The sequence below is a fragment of the Mytilus edulis genome, chromosome 1, assembly GCF_963676685.1.
Source record: "Mytilus edulis chromosome 1, xbMytEdul2.2, whole genome shotgun sequence".
Taxonomy (NCBI): domain Eukaryota; kingdom Metazoa; phylum Mollusca; class Bivalvia; order Mytilida; family Mytilidae; genus Mytilus; species Mytilus edulis.
Genome location: NC_092344.1, coordinates 97,841,054 through 97,855,816, shown reverse-complemented (window position 1 = coordinate 97,855,816; position 14,763 = coordinate 97,841,054). Strand labels below are relative to the sequence as shown.

The window sequence follows — 14,763 nt, the reverse complement described above, 5'->3', positions numbered from 1 at the left end:
CTTGCTTTGAGTGTTGTCAATTTACATAAACCATCCTTCTCTTGTCTTTAAAATTGTATTTTTGTGATTAAAAAGATTGATGCAAATAAAATATTGAATTTGAATTATTATGCATGGAAAAGATTTGCTATATATTTTTGGGTGCTAGACATTTTAGCTAAAAAATTTAATCTACTAGGAGACATTTTAGCGCCGACATTAGGGCCCATTTTAGCACAGGATTAATCTGTTCACCTGTATTTTCAATAGCCCATTTTAGCAAAAACTTACTTGGTTGAACCGTTATTTATACCAAATAATTAAAGTATAGACAAATGTTCACCACAATCTGGATATAAATTAAAGGCTAGAACGGACTTTTGACATTTGATTAAACCTTTTAGACTTTTATTGCTGTATTTTATCTGGGATATTAATTCCACACTAGAACAGACTTTTAACTTTTAGACCCTCTATTTTAATGTACATGATATGTTTTATATTGCAAAATGTATTGTGCTGTCTTGAGTTTATCAAAGTTTTTTTATTTATTATATATTAATTATTATAACATGTTAAAAATATTACGCTTAAATGGGCATTGACAATTTTAATTTTCCCTAAAATGGGTTATAAATCTGGCACTAAAATTAAATCTACTTTGGCTCTTAAATATCCGATTTTTTTCGCTAAAATGTTGTATCAATGCGCTAAAATATCCTTCACCAATATTTTTCTATTAAACAAACCAAGCACTTAATTTGGATTAAAATTTACTGGTATTGATTTTTTGTTGAATTACTAGTGAAAATGCATTTGATACGTGTATCAATACTTTTCCTATCAATTTTACAAAAACTAGGAGCAAAAAGAAACAAAACAAGATACCACATGTATCATGGGAATTTCCATTTTGGATTGAGTTTAATATCATTTTGTTCTATGTCGTTCTTTTCTGTTGAGTTTCTTGTAATATCATCAGCCGATTACTAAATTATTATTTAAGTACTATTTGATTGCTGATTTTTAAACACTTTTGTAAAACATACCCAAATGTTGCAAGGATTGTGCTATTGAGTATCTGAAGTATATTAGGCACTGTATAGCAATATGTTATTCAACAATAACTTTGATCATATTTCATTTGCTAATTGTAATGATTGTTACTTTGTAGGCATTCAATATGATGGATAAACTGGAAGATTCAATAACAGCAAAGATTGTTCTGCAGCGACCAGAAGATGTTGTTCAAGACTTCAGGGGCAAAATACAACAAGCCAAAGATATTTGTAGTGCAAAGCAGATAAATCCTGCAATTAGTGAACCAGACAAAAGGAAACCAATGAGACAAAATAGTTCAACATCACAGAAATCTTCTGGTTCAGGAAAACTGTTCCCTGGTGAACAAAAACTGATCGCAGTTCATCCTTCTAAACCTGAGGCAGTTAAAACTGGTTCTAAATATAAACAACCTGATAGCAATACTCTAGTGTCGGGATTATTTAATGTTGTTAGACCTGGATCTAGTTGTTCAAACTCTAATGAATCCCATATGAATTTTTTAGAAAATGAAAAACTTGTTGATAACTCAGAAGTTCATTTAATTGTGCCAGAACCACCAGTATTAAACAATAATAATCAAATTTTATCAGAGTTTCAATCAAATCGGACGGTAAAACTGCCGAAAATAAGGATATTTATATGTGGCAATGAGGCAAGAGCATTAGCCAAATTATTAGTGCCATCAAGTTTTCTAAAGACAGACACTAGTAGTGCCCATTGTTTGTACGAGTGTGTTAAATGTACAATGGACATGAGTAAAGCTGGGGATGTTAGTTTTATGCCTTGGTCATCATATGACAATCTGTTACAATCAGAGGAAACTACAAGGTTAGTTCTGTTAGAAACATTTATTTAGGAAAATAGGTGTATATCTGACACAGCCTGTACAATGACCTATAGTTGTAATCTTTTGTATTATTTAGACCCTTGTAAAGAGTTGCCTTATTGGCAATCATACCACATATTTTTATATTATATTGGTTTATTGGTTTTTATTTAAAATTTGAATAGCAAAGAGCAAAATGTGCTGAAGGACATTACTTCCACTTACTAAGTAGGCTCAATATCTATCTTGATTCACATTTTACATTTCCTGTCTGCAAAATCAAGATTATCTAATGTACATGTATTTATCAATATTCACATGGGTACACTTCCTACAAAATGAAGGAGGAAAGCTAGTTATAAAAAAACAACTATGCCACCAAAGTTATTGATTTATGTAATTTATTAAATAAAAAGTGTTGATTATACATGTATATATTACCAATGTTAATATACAAACAGACAAACATGTATGTACATGATGTAGCAGAAATTTAAGACCAGTGCATCTTTGATATTTCTGTAATATTTAAAAGAAAAAATCAAGATATATTATTATAATATTTCAGAACCATATATATGCTTTTATGAAGTAGTAGATCTTTGATCAACATCATTTAAGAAGCCTTATCTAAATTTCATGGTTAAGTGACTTATTTTTTCTCAGCAACTAGTGATGATGCAGCAATATTTCAATATTACATTTCCTGTATTCAAAATATTACAATAATATTTCATATCAATTTTGCCACTTTGACCTACGTTGAACTATTAAATGGCTTTCGTTAATGTTGTTTCATTATTGATTTATGTAATTACAGATGGCCTTTAAGTGATCATGACATTGGCGATTTGTTGCTTTATTGTGTTTTTTGTAGCAAAAATCTTCCTCTTTCTTACTTTTTATTAGCTCACCTGGCCGAAAGGCCATTGAGCTTTTCTCATCACTTGGCGTCCGGCGTCGTCGTCCTGCGTTAACTTTTACAAAAATCTTCTCCTCTGAAACTACTGGGCCAAATTTAACCAAACTTGGCCACAATCATCATTGGGGTATCTAGTTTAAAAAATGTGTCCGTTGACCCGCCCAACCAACCAAGATGGCCGCCGTGGCTAAAAATAAAACAGGGGTAAAATGCAGTTTTTGGCTTATAACTCAAAAACCAAAGCATTTAGACCAATTCTGACAGGGTAATATTGTTCATCAGGTCAAGATCTATCTGCCCTGAAATTTTCAGATCAATCGGACATTTCGTTGTTGGGTTGCTGCCCCTGAAATGGTAATTTTAAGGAAATTTTGCTGTTTTTGGTTATTGTCTTGAATATTATTATAGATAGAGATAAACTGTAAACAGCAATAATGTTCAGCAAAGTAAGATCTACAAATAAGTCAACATGACCAAAATGGTCAGTTGACCCCTTTAGGAGTTATTGCCCTTTATAGTCAATTTTTAACCATTTTTCGTAAATCTTAGTAATCTTTTAGAAAAATCTTCTCCTCTGAAACTACTGGGCCAAATTTAACCAAACTTAGCCATAATCATCATTGGGGTATCTAGTTAAAAAAATGTGTCTGGTATCTCGGCCAACATACCAAGATGGCCGCCATGGCTAAAAATAGAACATGGGGGTAAAATGCAGTTTTTGGCTTATAACTCAAAAACCAAAGCATTAAGAGCAAATCTGACAGGGAGTAAAATTGTTGATCAGGTCACGATCTATCTACCCTGGAATTTTCAGATGAATCGGATAATCGGTTGTTAGGTTGCTGCCCCTGAATTGGTAATTTTGAGGAAATTTTGCTGTTTTTTTGTTATTATCTTGAATATTATTATAGATAGAGATAAACTGTAAACAGCAATAATGTACATCAAAGTAAGAACTAAAAATAAGTTAGTATGACCAAAATAGTCAATTGACCCCCTAAGGAGTTATTGCCCTTCATAGTCAATTTTTAACAATTTTCTTAAAATTTGAAGATTTTCAATAACATTTTCCACAGAAAGTACTGTTATAGATAGAGATATTTGTAAGCAGCAAGAATGTTTAGTAAAGTAAGATCTACAAACACATCACCATCACCAAAACACAATTTTGTCATGAATCCATCTGTGTCCATTGTTTAATATTCACATTGACCAAGGTGAGCGACACAGGCTCTTTAGAGCCTCTAGTCGGTTATTATCTTGAATATTATTATAGATAGAGATAAACTGTTAACAGCAATAATGTTCAGCAAACTAAGATTTACAAATAAGTCAACATGACCGAAATGGTCAGTTGACCCCTTTAGGAGTAATTGCCCTTTATAGTCAATTTTTAACCATTTTTCGTAAATCTTAGTAATCTTTTAGAAAAATCTTCTACTCTGAAACTACTGGGCCAAATTAAACCAAACTTGGCCACAATAATCATTGGGGTATCTAGTTTACAAAACGTGTGGCGTGACCCGCCCAACTAACCAAGATGGCCGCCATGGCTAAAAATAGAACATAGGGGTAAAATGCAGTTTTTGGCTTATAACTCAAAAACCAAAGCAGTAAGAGCAAATCTGACACGAGTAAAATTGTTTATCAGGTCAAAATTTATCTGCCCTGATAAACTTTAAATAGCAATAATGTACAGCAAAGTAAGATTTACAAATAAGTCAACATGACTGAAATGGTCAATTGACCCCCTAAGGAGTTATTGTCCTTTATAGTCAATTTTTAACAATTTTTATAAAATTTGTAAATTTTTACTAACATTTTCCACTGAAACTACTGGGCCAAGTTTATTATAGATAGAGATAACTGTAAGCAGCAAGAATGTTCAGTAAAGTAAGACGTACAAACACATCACCATCACCAAAACACAATTTTGTCATGAATCCATCTACTTCCTTTGTTTAATATTCACATAGATCAAGGTGAGCGACACAGGCTCTTTAGAGCCTCTAGTTTATTATGTTGATGGATGAATTATTGTTAAATGTTCAGTGGCAACTATCACATACACACCAGGAATAGATGATATATAAATATGTACTCTGGTATATAATAAACTGAAACACTAAGCCAAATAATGTTTCTGAATTTCTTGACATATTGTTTATAAGCAAGTTTTGAAACTAAGTGATTGATGTTTCAATACACATATATATGTTAAATAATGTGATGATATTGAAATCTTTCAGGTTACATGCTAGTAATGATTCTCTGGTCAATGGGGAGATAAACAAACAGAGAGAAGAGGATTATTTGCATAGAGGTGTTGTAAATACAGAAATATTCATTGTGCCAGACGAGAAACTCTTTCAATATGGATGTCATTACCTGTTTACACGAACAAGTTTATTTTTGCTAACTTTTAATGGTGCCAAAGTTTTGAATTCTGCTGCAGGAGAAATTTTAAGGTTACAAAATTTGATTCATACCATAAGATGTTGTGTTGGTTATGATAGCAATATCTTTACATATGGTCTTTTGAACAGTGAACAAGCTGATTTCAAAGATGAGGTTCAAACTTTATTTTATACATCATACGGTCAACAAATACGCAAATATAGTGTGACAATTCCTGATTTAATTATATCTGATGAAAATTCTAATCAAATTCCATCCAAGATATTGAAAAAGAATGTATGGAAAGCTGTAAGTGAAACAATTCAGAAACAACCTGTGTCTATTCTCTCTGTTGTTATGATGGCACAACTTGAAAGGCTGCGCCAAGAAGGAAAACAAATTATAACAGAAGAAGAATTCACAAAAATGTTCAAAATGGCTGTTCCAAATGGTGAACCTAGTCTGCAACATGTTGTATGGACTACCCTGAAGGAGTTCGGTGAATTACTCTCTCCAAGTAAGTTATCATTACTCCAATGTTGAGAAAGTTTTTCATTACAATTTTTCTTCAGCAAAAGTCTTGTTTCTTTTACATTTTTAAAACAAATTGCTTTAATACTCTAGAGTAAGATTAAACACTTCAGTTATCCCTTTCCTCCATGGAAATTTTTTTTTTTAACATACTTGATTCGCATAGGATTTTTTTCAATAAAAAAAATCATCAGGTTTAAAGTACATGTATTAAAATGCATTGGTAAACAAATACTTCATCAATGAAATTCCAGTCAGATATTCTCGTGAATATCCTTTTGATATTAGATGCAAATTTGATTAAGTCTGATTCAGATTTGTCTTAGGTAAGATGTTTCAACTGAGGCACTACATAGGCGTCAAAAGGCGTCATTATGGAGTAAAGGGTGGGGGTAGGCGTCAAAAGGCGTCATTATGAAGAAAAGGGTTATTATACATCATGAAGTATATGAAAAGATTTCCTTCGAATTTTGTGATTTTACAAGCATATAGTGTTTGATATTCAGTAACATTTCGTAGTTAAATCAATTAATCATGTGCTTATTGAGAACTAAAATGAGTGAACAAACTACACTGTGCAATGGTGAATGTAAATTTATACCTGCCAACTTTACAAAATCACCATTGACATTTTTACTTTAATATTTGAATTATCTTTTCAGAGGCAGCACCTTTGAATTTACCCAACAACCAGCAAATGGAGAAGTTGCTATTTATAGATCCTGAGATTATACTGCAGCATGTCCAAGGGTTGGTCTGTATACCACAAAGACATTCCTCAAGCAGTGATATCACCAAACACTGGATTAAACTGGTTGCTACTGGAAACATATCAAAAGAAGACCTTTTGTCAATCATTAGTTCTCAATCCATTAATGCTGAGAAGATACTGAATCTTATGTTGGCATTTGGCATGATTTTCAAACATTTTATTGATCAAGATGGCATTGAACAGTACCTTTTCCCATACTTTCTGTCAGAACAAGGGCATATAAACTATCAAAGGACAGACAGGGACAATGCCTGTTTGTATTTACAGTGTGTTGATCAAACTCATTTGTCCAGCATGCAGTTTTATCAGCTTGCTTTCAGTATCAGAAACCAGTCTGATGGTAACAAGATCTCACTGACCAGTGCTAACTCATGCACCCTACATCACCAGGGTCATGAGATCACACTGGTACATCACAAATTTCAGGACAGAATGCAGATAATCATTGGAAAGTGAGTAGATAATTTTACATCATTTTGTAATTGTATATATAGAAACATCAAAAAGAACAACAGATAAATTTGCTAAAATATTTTGTCTTGTGAGCATCATTACCATAAAAAAAAACTAACAGTAAAACGCAAGTTTTTATACGACTGCAAAAATTGAAAATTTTTTGTTCGTATATTGGTATCACGTTGGCGTCGTTGTTGTCGTCATCATTGTCGTCGTCCTCGTCCGAAGACGTTTGGTTTTCGCACTCTAACTTTAGTAAAAGGAAATAGAAATCTATGAAATTTAAATATAAGGTTTATCACCATAAAAGGAAAGTTGGGATTGATTTGGGGTGTTTTTGTCCCAAAAGTTTAGGAATTAGGGGCCAAAAAGGGCCAAAATAAGCGTTTTTTTCTTGGTTTTCACACAATAACTTTAGTATAAGTATACAGAAATCTCTGAAATTTTAACACAAGGTTTATGACAAAAGGAAGGTTTGGATTGATTTTGGGAGTTTTGGTCCCAACGAATTAAGGTCCAAAGGGTCAAAAATTAAACTTATCTTGATTTTAACAAAAATTGAATTCTTGGTATGCTGAATCTAAACATGTACTTAGATTTTTGATTATGGGCCCACTTTTCAAGTTGGTCCAAATCAGGGTCCAAAATTATTATATTAAGTATTGTGCAATAGCAAGAAATTCTCAAATGCATGTATTTCGCAATAGCAAGAAATCTTCAATTGCACAGTATTGTGCAATAGCAAGAAATTTTCAATTGTACAGTATTGTGCAATAGCAAGAAATCTTCAATTGCACAGTATTGCACAATAGCAAGAAATATCTAATTGCACAATATTGCGCAAGTAATTTTCAATTGCACAGTTTTGTGCAATAGCAAGAAATATATATTCAATTGCACAGTATTGTCTCGTTTTCAAATTGGTCTACATTAAGGTCCAAAGGGTCAAAAATTAAACTTTGTTTGATTGTAACAAAAATTGAATAGATGGGGTTCTTCAATATGCTGATTCTAACCATGCATTTAGATTTTTGATATTTGGGCCCAGTCATCAAATTGGTCCACATTGAGGTCTAAAGGGTCTAAAATTGAACATTATTTGATTTCATCAAAAATTGAGTTCTTGGAGTTCTATGATATGCTGAATCTAACCATGTATTTAGATTTTGGATATTGGACCATAATAGGTAAATGTTCAATTTAAAATTTTTAAGTTTTTAAGTTTAAGTTCTTGGACCACATTCATTCTGTGTCAGAAACCTATGTTGTGTCAACTATTTAATCACAATCCAAATTCAGAGCTATATCAAGCTTAAATGTTGTGTCCATACTCGCCCCAACTGTTCATGGTTCGACCTCTGCGGTCTTCGCCCTGCAGAGCATCTGGTTAATTGTTTTGAGTATATATATTACAAGTGCAGTGATGCTTCCATCCATGACAAGTTTAAAACAATTACAGTTTTAAAATAACTAGTAATAAGCATAATAAGCAATGAAAACATTTTGTTAATGGGGGGAAAATTATAAAGCAAGCCACCTTGTTTGCACCATAAGGTAAAAATAAATTATTCAAATGCTAAAAAAAAGCACTGACTGTGCAAGACCCTCATTGTTAGTCAAGGTCTCTAAAACACTCTCCATCATCACCTTGTTTGTATTAAATACATTTGATTGCAAGAATATTCCTTTAGAAAATATTATTTATATTTGCATGTTTCACGTCATCTTATTTGTCCTTGAGATATTATATAACCAGTACAGTTCAACCATTTCCTAGCTATTTCCTTAGATAAATAAAAACTTTGTCAAGTAGGATGTTGTTCCGTTCCAAAGAGAAGCTTAAAACAAATTTGATAAAATATATAAATAAAAAATTCTGAAAATTTCATTATTTTGTAGCTTTTTTATTATTAATAATGACATACTGTTCTGAAACACCCTAACAGCAGTTTTACTTTAACAAGGAAATATTTATTTTTATTTTACATTTTTATCATTTGTCGTATTTCATGTAATTTATTGATAAAAATATAAAATTACAAAAGCACAATTATCTTTTAAATCTTCAGTACTTAGGTTTCCATGGATACCAAATTCTTATCTTGGTGAAAAGTTGCTGTTTTGATAGAATATGATATCAAAGTAAAGGTCTTCATTCTACTTCTATGATGTTTAGAATATTTTCTTTTAGTATTTATTGAATAATTGTGTCCATACTGTTCTTTAAAAAATTTTGCATTCCATATATACATTGTGTTAAAGAATCCCCATGAAAAATGAAGCCTGCATACTCTGTCCCTGCATAATTGAGTCTACACTATTGACTTTTCCTGGACTTTCCTCTTGTATAAACAGATTTTAGTTTGCTGATATATGATACTAACTTAAAATCAATAGATTGAGACCTGCTGTTTGTTTGAATGCACTGAAGAAATTATCTATACATATGTAAAGATCAAATGAATATACTTTCATAGCAACAACTAATTAGAATTTCTTGATGTTGGACGGAAACAACTTGGCTTCATTAAGACATTTAGATATTACAATTCTACTTCCTGTTATAACTTGATTCATCAGTTATACTTTCTATGAGATTGGATTTATTGTACAGATAGAATGTTTACATCACACCTTTGTCTACAGCTGCTGTCTTCAGACAAAAGTGATATTACCCAGCAAAAGTACTTAAAAGAGAAGTAAAAGATACCATAGGGACATTCAAACTCATAAGTCAAAAACAAACTGACAGTGCCATGACAAAAAATGATAATCAATCAGTATACAAAACACAATATATAAAACTAAAGAATAATAAATAGTTAATGAAAGACACCTTCAACAACTCTCTATTGGTGCATCAGTAATGCTCAAAACCAAAACAATTGAAACTTTCAATAAGTATTTATAAATACCTGATAAGCTGTATGACCGAATTGGACAAAGGAACCTAAAAAGAATAGCCAAAACAATTAAAGTTAACTTTACCTGAGGAAGTTAACACCTTAGTTTCTTAATAATTACTAAACATATATTAAAATGGAATATATGTTATAAATCATATCACCAGAAGTGCTACATACATAAATAAATATTTGTAATTTTGTTTTCAGAAGTGAAAGAAACAAGAAGTTACATTATATATACCAATGGTTATGTGATGTTTGCCATGCTGCCCTACCACCTGAAGTTAACTATGTTTTAGGGCCAGAGTGTCCACTTCAGGAGGATTGTGAGGTCAAAGGATCAATGACCAGCATGCATGTAGTGGACATTTCAAGTAGGAGGTCCATTTTATGTAAAACAACAAGGATTGATAATCATAAGGCTGTAAGACGATGGCTACAAGATCAGGTATAATAAGTTTTAAGTAGAATTTCAGAACACTGAATACTTTCTTCTATCTAGTTCTTTTTATGCCTACAGGCACACAGGGCAACAGACTGGATCTTTCCACTCATCTCTGTTTTCTAATTTCAAGTTATTTATAAAAGGAACCATTTAGTGATGAGATGATATCCATAAAAAAGACAGTAAGATGAACCTATCAAAACCACCAATCAACAAAACAGAGATCAAACTAAGCTATTGGAAGTAACTGCATTTCAACATCTAACAATTTATAAAAGATACTACAGTAATATATGTATTCAAAGTATGCTATACCACATTTATAATTTTCATAGGGTAGGGATTTAAAATTTTGCTGTTTGCTGCTGTAAAAATTTTAATTGCAAATTTTAACAATATTGTTGAAGTAAATATGCTTACTTTTGCATGCTAATTTAACACATTCTACTTAATGAGTAGCTAAACAAACCACTGAAAAAAAACACTAAACAAAAAAGATCAACAAAAATAAAATCATATGGAATAATACAAATACAAAAGCAAAAGAAAAGTACAGGGTGAAGTCAGCACATTTTTTGTTCGAGTTATTCCTGCCAAGAAAAATGTAAACATTCAACTAATTAGTAAAAATAACTTTGATAAAAGATCAATGTAGAAATCATATTTTTATATTTTAAAAATATATATTGTTATGCTTACAGAGTACAGAACCCAAAATTTATATAAAAGATTTGCCATACAATGTGTTCCATAAACTTTTTACCTATCTGCAGTGTGCGACAACTCTTGGGCAGGATTGGAAAGGTTTAGGAGGTTAGTACAGTATAAATGTTTATAATCTGATTTAATCTATAAAGTCTGACAAGAAAGAAACAAACTTTCAGGATTAAGGGAGGGGACAGTGTTCAAAAGTGTTCTTCATATCAAGAAAAAAATTAGACAATTTTTGCCTGATTATGATATTTTAATACTTGTGCATTCCTTATTCAACCTGTCTTGGAAAGGGGTATATAGTTATGTCCATGTCTGTCCCTCACAAATAATATTTCCAAATAATGATTAAACTAACAAAAATGTTGAAATTTGACTTCAATGTAATTGATCATAGAATACAGTCAACTTTAATGTGACTGTTCATGAGTTCTGTTGGTTAATTAAAAAAAATGATTATTTGGTGTTTTCAAAATGATAATTAAAGTACAACTTGACAAAATCTCTTCTCTCTTCTTCAAAGAAGATCTACAAATAAGTGAATCATGGCTGTAAACAACAATTATAGTCGGCTAGATAAGTCATATAGGAAACTGTTAGTCCATGCCTTATTGGAATAATTTGATTTGAATAATCATCAACAAAATAAATTTATTGTTTTTACCTAATATTTTGATGACTACAACACAAAATAACAGGAAGAAAGAAATTGATAAGAAAATGTTTATGATAAAGTTTAATCAGACAGACTTTTACATCAGACAACCATGAGGAAGGGTTATCAGTCGAGACAGATAAATTGTTTACTTCCTAAATAATAGATATCTAGTTTTAACTGTCCTTATTGATAAGTACTTATTACATAATAATTAAAAGATGAACTTAATTTGTTCAATTTCAGTGCACATTTCTTATTGTTAACTCAAAAATCAGTTCATGAAAGATACAATAATAATCGTCAATGTCAATGTTAAAAATGGTAATTTATGAAAGTAATAGAAAAATGTTAAAAAGATGATTTTGTGTACTTGCAGGGTTACTTGGCCTATCAATTAATGATATCAACGTCTATGAAACAAAGAAAGATCCTGCAATGGTCCTTCTGTTAGACCAAGATCAAACCAATAGATTGACAGTCCATGAGTTAATAGAATTATTGGACCATCCTGATATGAAAAGAAAAGATCTCATAGAACTCTTACAGACTTGGTTAGATAGCCGAAATAGATAGTGAATAATTTGAATTCAACTCATACATCAAGACAGACAACTCTTACTTCACCTGATTCATACATATGGAGTTTACATTATAACATTAAAACCAAATACTGATACAACTTTGAAGGAACCCATTGTCATGTTATGGCCAAATTAATAACCAATTTTCATGGATTTCCTGGGTAAAGGTGAACCACTATTTTAGATGTTCAACGTAGTACAAATTTTCTGTAGACTTGTATGACTTGTATGCAGACTTTGACAAAACTATGAAATATCCACATAAGTATAATTTGTCCTCAATTCATGATAGTTGGTGACCACAATAATAAGTCAGATAGTTGGTGACCACAATAATAAGTCAGATAGTTGGTGACCACAATAATAATTAAGTCACACTAGTTCAAATCAATGTTGAATTATAAATCATGGTGTTATATAATTTTTTCAAGAAAAAATGATTGAAATTCAGATTTTTTTTTATTTTCTAAAAAAATGTTAAAATCCCAATACGTAAAGTGTATTGTTACTAAAAAGAACAAGGTTAAAAAAAATTAAGACTTCTTTAGTTTAAATAGTTTTGATTGAAAAATATGGTAACAACTTTGGACAATGATTCCATTCAGCATCTTTTTCAAAAGGCACATAAACTGGCTACCATCAATGCATTATATTAATTTAGATCAGCATTTTGCAAGGGCTTCATTAAACAATTTATTAAAATAATTCTTGAGGTTACATCATTTATCCTTTGAATATCTGTCATTTACCAGAAATCATCTTATGTTTTATTGGACGTTGTAATATTTGTGAATATTTAATAGTATGCAATTTTTAACAGTGCAGTGTAAAGTGTTTATACATTTATTAAATAGAATGAATGTTTATATTATGATTGACAAAGTATACATAATATAGATTTATATAAGACCAATATATAACTTTAAATACTTGATGCAGCAATCCTGAATATTTTCCTTGTCTCTTCTATGATTCTAAATTTAGAAGTAACTTTTTAATTTCAAAAATATAAAGTCACAGTAAAATATTAATCATGATTGCCTATCATGCCTGTGGAGGGAGATATAATGTATATTTTGTACACCCTTTGTTTATTTATCAAGTGGACAGTCCCATAGAAAATAATTCTGCTGTTATCTAAAAAGCATATTTTTTTCGGTTCAGATATAAACTGCTGCATAGAGTCTTTTTTATTCATATATTTTTATGCATGTTAATTGCAAAAGGGCAAACTCTTGTTTTTAATATTTGTTGTATATAAAGTTAGTATTAATATTTAAGTAGGATTACAATTATTTCTGTATGTATGGCCAAGGCAAACCAAACAGTGCCAGTAGAACAGACACAATTAATGATGTTAAATCCAAACTTCACAGGGCATTATATCATGAAAAAAAAAGTTAAAGCAAGGACCATATTCATTTATGGATGAAATAGTGATCGATTTTTTTGCAATTTAAAAATTGGAATTTTGAGAAAACTTTTGAAAATTGAAATTGTTTGACTAATGAGATGTATCTATCTATGTAAATTGTATGTGCAATATATTTTGTTATTTTTAGTTTGAATCAACATTTCATCATGCCAGATTCATATATCAACATCACTCATTATGTTATGAAAAAAAAACCACATCATCTTTTCTGTAAATGTTCAGTAAGACTACTCTATATTAATACATAAAAAAGATGATATAAAGATGAAATAAATTGACAATATGTGTCTCACACAAATGTTCTGTTTAGAATTGTTCTAAAAGATTCTGTCTTGTACAACTGGAGCAGTTAATCAAAATTGATAAAGCCGGCAAAGAAATTTACCTTCTTTAACTCAAAAGAATTGACATAATAGTCAAATGATAAGAGATTTTTGATATACATCAATGAAGCAGGAACCTAATGGCACAAAAATACTTAGATGTAAATAAAGTCTTTAACAATAGACAAATGTGTATTTAGTAAGTTTGAGGTCAAGAATTGCTGTGAATTATTTTTTTTAAAAAGATCTACAACTAAGATACAAATTACAAAAAGTTCAACAAATAACAACCTCTGACATAGTTCCTGATTTGGAACAAACATTTATGTGTGGTGATATTAAAATTAGTTCTTGTAAAAATCATCAATCTCATTTTGGAACTTCATGGAATAACAAAAATAAGGTTGAAACTGTTGTAAAATTACATCAGTGTGCTTACAAAGCTGGAATTTGAATTTCATTTGTAGTTTTAAAATTTTGACAAATAAGATACTTAATATATTCATTTCTGAACCCTCTAGTGTATATCAAGTTATAATCAAGCCTTAAAAATACAACTGTATGCTTTATTTTACTATTGTTTTAGATGGCATGTACATTTTATCTCATTTTAGAAATCCAACAACATAACTATTGTATGATATATTAAAGTTACATTTCTTTTACATTTGTGTATTTATTTGTTACAGAATATCAAATTTGCATATTACTATATATATTTGTTTCAATTTGTTTAATAAAATTTATGTGAAAGTTTTA

General features: G+C 30.5%; 1 protein-coding gene across 5 annotated transcripts in view; it reads left to right on the top strand.

Annotated features, from left to right (window-relative positions):
* LOC139496410 (uncharacterized) overlaps positions 1-14,763 on the top strand; it is a 35,784-nt gene extending 21,021 nt beyond the window's left edge. For all 5 annotated transcript variants that reach the window (XM_071285017.1, XM_071285010.1, XM_071285004.1 and 2 more), the window contains 6 exons: positions 1,154-1,869; positions 5,039-5,703; positions 6,380-6,941; positions 10,059-10,299; positions 10,998-11,109; positions 12,042-14,763. In XM_071285017.1, the coding sequence (XP_071141118.1) occupies positions 1,154-1,869; positions 5,039-5,703; positions 6,380-6,941; positions 10,059-10,299; positions 10,998-11,109; positions 12,042-12,238 (2,493 nt within the window). In that variant the 3' untranslated portion in view covers positions 12,239-14,763. The remainder of the gene's footprint in view (positions 1-1,153; positions 1,870-5,038; positions 5,704-6,379; positions 6,942-10,058; positions 10,300-10,997; positions 11,110-12,041) is intronic.